At 53.1% G+C, this 6,000-nt stretch overlaps 1 protein-coding gene across 1 annotated transcript; it reads left to right on the top strand.

Moving 5' to 3' along the window:
* Positions 1–2,219: 2,219 nt before the first annotated feature.
* On the top strand, positions 2,220–3,197 carry LOC105077720 (olfactory receptor 10AC1-like). The gene has a single exon (XM_010966160.1). The coding sequence runs from the start codon at positions 2,220–2,222 to the stop codon at positions 3,195–3,197; it is 978 nt and encodes a 325-aa protein (XP_010964462.1).
* Positions 3,198–6,000: the final 2,803 nt, after the last annotated feature.

Genomic DNA, 6,000 nt, shown 5'->3' with positions numbered 1-6,000 from the left:
GCAAGGCAGTGTCGGTGTCTGTGGACAATCTCCCAGGAGACTGTGGAGGAAGAGCTCTGGCGAGGGGTTGGGGAAGAGAGGCCCCAGCTTGCTGGCATTCCGGGTCTTGGAATCAGAGCAGGTGGGAGATGTGCTGATCCCCGTGGGGCGTGTGCCGCCGCGCTGGTCCCCGCGTTTCCTCTCCTCTCTCTGGTTCTGCGATTGGTATTTCTCACTGGGTAACAAACACTTCTGGAAGCAGCAGGTGCTGGGCAAGGCACTCGTCACACATCATTTCCATCTATCATTTGAACGGTTTTCTGGGGTCGCGGAGGCTGCTGGTGCTTCCGAAGGTGAAAAACTCTCTCCGAGAGTGAAGTTTTAAGGATTGGGGTGTGTGGTGAGAGAAGAGAGGGAGAAGAATGTGTCTCTTGCTGAGTAAATTAAGGATAATTGACCTTTGATGGCTGGGATGAAGATGATGGCATCTCCTTTGATGAGAGATGGACATGGTCTAATAGGGTTTTTTTGTGGGGGAGGGGGCATTGACCCTGACGATGATTGACTGCAGGTACCCCATCTGAGATTGGCAGCAACACTGATGGCAGATGCTGAAGAACATTTTCGGGGAGGAGCCCACAGAAGTTGGGGTGATTGGGTGGGGCTCTGATTCTCTGAGGTTCCAGGGCCAGAAGCCCAGGTTAGGTACGTAATAGGGGCACAGAGAGGAGGCATACATTTGGGAGAAACGAGGATTGAGTAGCTAACTCTTTCACTTACAATAATTCAGCAAACGACAAATACAACTCGCATCTTTGATTCCAGGAGGCTGAAGTTAGTGGCGTTGCCATAACAACTGTGGATGACACCAAACCTGCCTGAGGGACAGGAGTCTTCAACCAGGATGTAGCTTGTGAGTTCAGCCTTAGAGGAAGAACAGAACTTCCCATCTTTTTGGGTAGACAATGTGGAGACTTTAGGGGGTCCCAGGACGAGCTGGACGTGAAGCTGTGAAGGGCAGAAGGACCACTGCACTGTGCTGAGTACTCTGGCCTTAAGCGTGAAGGTAAAGAAGGGAGGGTTAGGCAAAGCACTGCTATCCATCGTTTAGAAGGCTCATTCCCACTGGTAGAATGAAAAAGGGATTGCAGGAAGCAGTTAGGAGCAGGAGGGCCAGGTAGGATCTGTTTTTATCATTCAGGAAAGAGAAAATGAGCATCTTGAGAGAAGAGAGCCTCTGGAGGCCGGAGGAGTTCCCGGCGGGACGTGGTGCCCAGTTGTACTTGAAGGAGCAGGAGTGGAAATTCACCTACCGTGACTTCCTGGTTTCCAGCTCTGGCCCGGGACCAGCTCTTCCCTCAGAAGAAGGGAAAGTTTGGGTTTGAAATGATGCATTTAGTTCAGGACTGGTGAATTGGAAGTCTTGGTGGAAATGCTTGGGGTCTGCAGCTAAGAGAAGGGATCAGGGCTTGAGATAGATTCAGGGCTCACGTCGGAGGTTAAGTCGTGGAGTGGCTGCTGCCACTCAGGAAGGCTCTTGGTGATCATACCACGGAGGGGGTGGGCCGTCTTCCCTGGTCGTTTTTTTCTCCTGTAACTGAGTCAGAAACAAGAGGCCCAGGATTACCATGGGTTTGTCCTGAATCCAGCCAAGAGGACGAAGTGGAAAACATAAATACAACAGGAAACAAAGGCTAGGGCAGGTAGGAGAGGGGTACCCATGTCTGTCAGCAGAGTTGGGAGGTGTGACCTTCCCCAGGGGTGGTGAGTGCAAGGGAGGAAGGTGGGCCCCTGGAAACCGGAGGTTCTAATGCTGCTCAAGGTTGGTCAGTAGAACAGGGACCCCTTCAGTCGTCATCCGTTCCAGAATTCAGCCCCTTATCTCCATCACTGGAGACTGGAACCTGGGAGGCCTGGGGCTAGAAGAGCAGGGCAGGTGGACAGGTATGGCAGGTGTGAAAGAGACACACGGGTGCCTGGAAGTGCACAGGGCACAGGAGGCCAGAAGGGAGGCTGGACAGTGGTTCTGGTTGCTTGAATTCCTGGAGGACATTGGGCAGGAGGAAATGAGGGGTGGAAAATCCTGGATTGGGGAGAAAGCACTGAATCCCTGGGGAGGGGGTGGGGGAAGCAATGGGTGGGCCAGAGAAGGCTGGGCGTAGGGTTCCCAGCCCAGGAGAGGCCAAGTACACACTGCTGTCTGCAGCCTGCACGTCCGTCCTCCTCCCCCAGGTCCCAACATGAGCCACTGGCCTGTGTCGAACTGGACCACCCCCCAGCAGTTCGTAATCCTGGGTTTCTCCGGGTGGCCCCAGGGGCTACGGGTGCTGCTCTTTGCCCTCCTCCTGCCGTTCTATCTGGCCACGCTGGCAGGAAACCTGCTCATCCTGGGCCTGGCCGTCCTGGACGCCACCCTGCACACTCCGATGTACTTCTTTCTGGGGGCTTTGTCTGCCGTGGAGGTGGCCTACACGCTGGTGCTGACTCCGCGCATGCTGTCTGGCTTCCTCCTGCCTCCCGGGGGCCAGGCAGTGGTCCCCTCCACCTGTGCGGCCCAGATGGGCCTCTTTGTGGCCCTGGGAGGCTCAGAGTGCCTGCTGCTGGCCGCCATGGCCCTGGACCGCTACTGGGCCATCTGCCGCCCCCTCTACTACCCTCAGCTCATGACCTCGGGGCTCTGCTGGGGCCTTCTAGCCTCCTGCTGTGGAGGGGGCTCTCTCCTGGCCCTCGGCCTCACCGCAGCTGTATTCCAGCTGCCCTTCTGCCACGGGGGCTTGGTCAACCACGTCTTCTGTGACCTCCCGGCTGTGTTGGTGCTGGCCTGTGGGAACCGGGACCTGCAGGAGTGGGTACTGCTGGCAGCCTGCCTGCTGCTGCTGGTGCTGCCCCTGGCCCTGATCCTGCTGTCCTACACCCGGGTGCTGGTGGTCATCCTCGGGCTTGGGGGTGCTGCTGGCCGCCGCAAGGCCTTCAACACTGTGGCGTCGCACCTCACCGTGGCTGTGCTCCACTATGGCTGCGCCATGGCCATGTACGCCAGGCCCCTGAGCAGCCGCTCCCTGGAGGAGGACAAGCTGGTCTCGCTCGTCTACATCAACCTCACGCCCCTGCTCTACCCGGCCATCTACACGCTGCGGAACCGGGACGTGCAGGGTGCGCTGCAGTGGGTGGTCAGCCCCCGGACGCCGGGCACCGTCCGCCAGGCTGATGGCACCTAATGCTGGATGCCAGGTGGTGTCTGTTCTGAAATCTCCCCCCTGGATGGAAACCTCACATTCTAGAACCATCTGTGACTCCCCAAGGCCTACTGGACACAACCTGAGTGCAGCAGATTAGAACTCTGACAATGGACTGAAGCCTAGTTCTGCTTTTATTGACATTTTGAGCCGGACAGTTCCCTCTGGTGGGGAGTCGTCCTGTGCACTGTAGGCTGTGTTTAGCTGCATCCTTTGTCTCTACCCACTTGATGCCGGCAGCACACACCTCTCCTGCACCCAAGTTGTGATCATCAAAAATGTCGCCAGACATCGCTAAACATCCCCTGGGGGCAAAATCACCCCTGGTTGAGAACCACTGCTCCAAAATGCAGCCACACAGCAGCTTTTGAAGAGAAGTGAGTACTGATGTACAAGAAGTCTGTGGCAGTGCTACTTATAATAGACAAAAGCTGAAAGCAATCCAAATGTTCATGAACATAGAGTAGATACAAACAGCCTGTGGCATGGTCATGCAATCGAATACTACACAGCAATGAAGAAGAATGAGCTACTGCTGCTGGCAAAAAGTAAGGACAATACGGATGTAATAGCGCCTAAGAAACAGGACACACAGAACATGGACTGTAGGCGTCCCTTCAAATAAAGGCCAGTGACAAAACTAATCTATGGTGGTTGGTATCATAATCGTGGTTAACTGGGGGAAGGTTATAGGTCAGCAGATGGCACAGGGAGATTGCCTGGGCACTGGAAATGTTCTGTATCTTGACTTGGGTGGTGATTACATGGGTGTATGTGTATACATAAATGCAAAACTTCATCAAGATGCATACTTAAGATCTGTGTAGTTTGCTGTACGTGAAATAAACTATGGCTGGTTCAAGCTATTCGCAAAGTAAGGCAAGCCTTCACTCGTGCTGCTTAATGCCCCTGATGCCTCTTTCTAGCTATGAAAATACTTCGTATTATTTAGCCACGGCCTGAATACTGTACCTGCTGTAGGCTGACTGTTGGTGTCTCCCCCAAGTTCATATGTTGAAATCCAGTCCCCATTACTAGGTTGTTATTGGGGGGTGCAGTCTCTGGAGGCAATGAGGTCATGAGGGTAGAGCCCTCCTGAATGGGATTAGTGCCCTTATGAAAGAGACCCCAGAGAGTGCCCTCGCCCCTTCCAACGTGTGGGGACACAGCAAGAAGGCAGCTGTCTGTGAACCGGGAAGCAGGTGCTCACCAGACGCTGAAGCTGCTGGCGCCTTGATCTTGGATTTCCAGCCTCCAGAACTGCTCTATGATATTCTGCTATAGTGGCCTGAATGACTAAGGCAGCGCGCCTTTCTCCCCGTCTCAGTGTAATTTTAGCATCTGCTTCATGTCCCACCCACCCCCCAGCAGTTAGATTGTGATTTCTTTAAGCCAGATTTCGGATCCAATTCTTCCTTCAAGATCCATGACCTTTCTTAACAAATGTTTGTTGGAGGAATAAGTCATAGACGGGCTCTGAGTTGTTTTGGGGTCTCACCTATCGGCCCTAGGGCGGGGACACAACTCTCTCGTCCTGCCAAGGACGGGAGTCTGTAAGACTGACTCCTCCTTGGGGTCTTTTCTCAGCATCTCAGCTGGCAACTTGGACCCAATGTACCAATGCAGGGAGCCTCAGAAGCAGCACATTTGTCACTTGACATAATAGCTGCATTCAGAGAACTTGATATCCCTGACTGTTACCCCTGGGGCCTGAGTTCCAGAATCCATGAGTGGGAACTTTTCCTAAAAATGCCTCCTGAAGGGTCCATCAGGAACTGGAAGTCTCAGAGCCAGGATCAGCGTGGGTAAATCCTGCCTACCTAACCTCCCGTCCAGAGAAATTGTGCATCTATGAAACCTGATTTGGAACCTGGGACGAATTATACGTGTGCAGGTCACGTGGGACACTAGAATGATCTATCAGCTCCTGAGAAATCTTGTGAAAGGGGGTCTCTGTCCCTGCTGTCTGCATTCTTACCTTCTGCTTCTCCTTGGGGCTGGCACTTGGGAACTGAGGCACACAGGAAGTCCCCCCACCCCCACCCAATTCATCCCCAAGTCCTACGGGTATGAGGAAGTCCTTGCTTAAGAAACACTTGGGAGGGGCAAGCATAGCTCAGTGGTGGAGCGCGTGCTTAGCGAGGCCCTGGGTTCAGTCCCCAGTACCTCTGTTAAAAAAAAAGGCTGCCAGCTGTTCTAACAGGCCTGCCCTATTTGTTCCAGCGCATCTCCTGAGGCCAGATTAGGCCCAAGAGTTCCACCAGCAGTACGAGTACCCACGCTGTCCATGATGAGAGTAAAGGTAAGATGGGGCAGGGGCCCTTGATCCCTGGGTTCTTTTACAAGGTTATGCATTTTGGGTCTTTGGCAATACGGCTAGTGGCCCGTGATGGTGAGTGGCAGTTCCAAGCCCAGACTTGGACACCTTCGACAGCTTGCTGGTCCCTCTTCTCTTTCTCCCGCTGTACAAAGTCTGAAAAGATTCTGAATCTTGAGATGCATTAAGTTTCAAGTTGCAGTTTATTTATTGAGAGATAATTGATACGTAACATCATATTGGTCTCAGGTGTACAATGTAATGATTCGATACTTGTATACATCACGAAATGATCACCACAACAAATCTAGTTAACATCCATCACTTCGTGTAGCTGGTGAATTTTTTTTTCTTGTGTTGAGAACTTACTCTCTTGGCCACTTTCAAAGCTGCGATAGAGCTTCGAGTTTCAGCTTCTAATTCTCTATGACCCCTCACTGATTTGGCCTTCAGGATGTTACCAAACAT

Source organism: Camelus bactrianus, chromosome 18 (assembly GCF_048773025.1).
Source record: "Camelus bactrianus isolate YW-2024 breed Bactrian camel chromosome 18, ASM4877302v1, whole genome shotgun sequence".
Taxonomy (NCBI): Eukaryota; Metazoa; Chordata; class Mammalia; order Artiodactyla; family Camelidae; genus Camelus; species Camelus bactrianus.
This window is presented reverse-complemented; position numbering and strand designations above follow the sequence as displayed.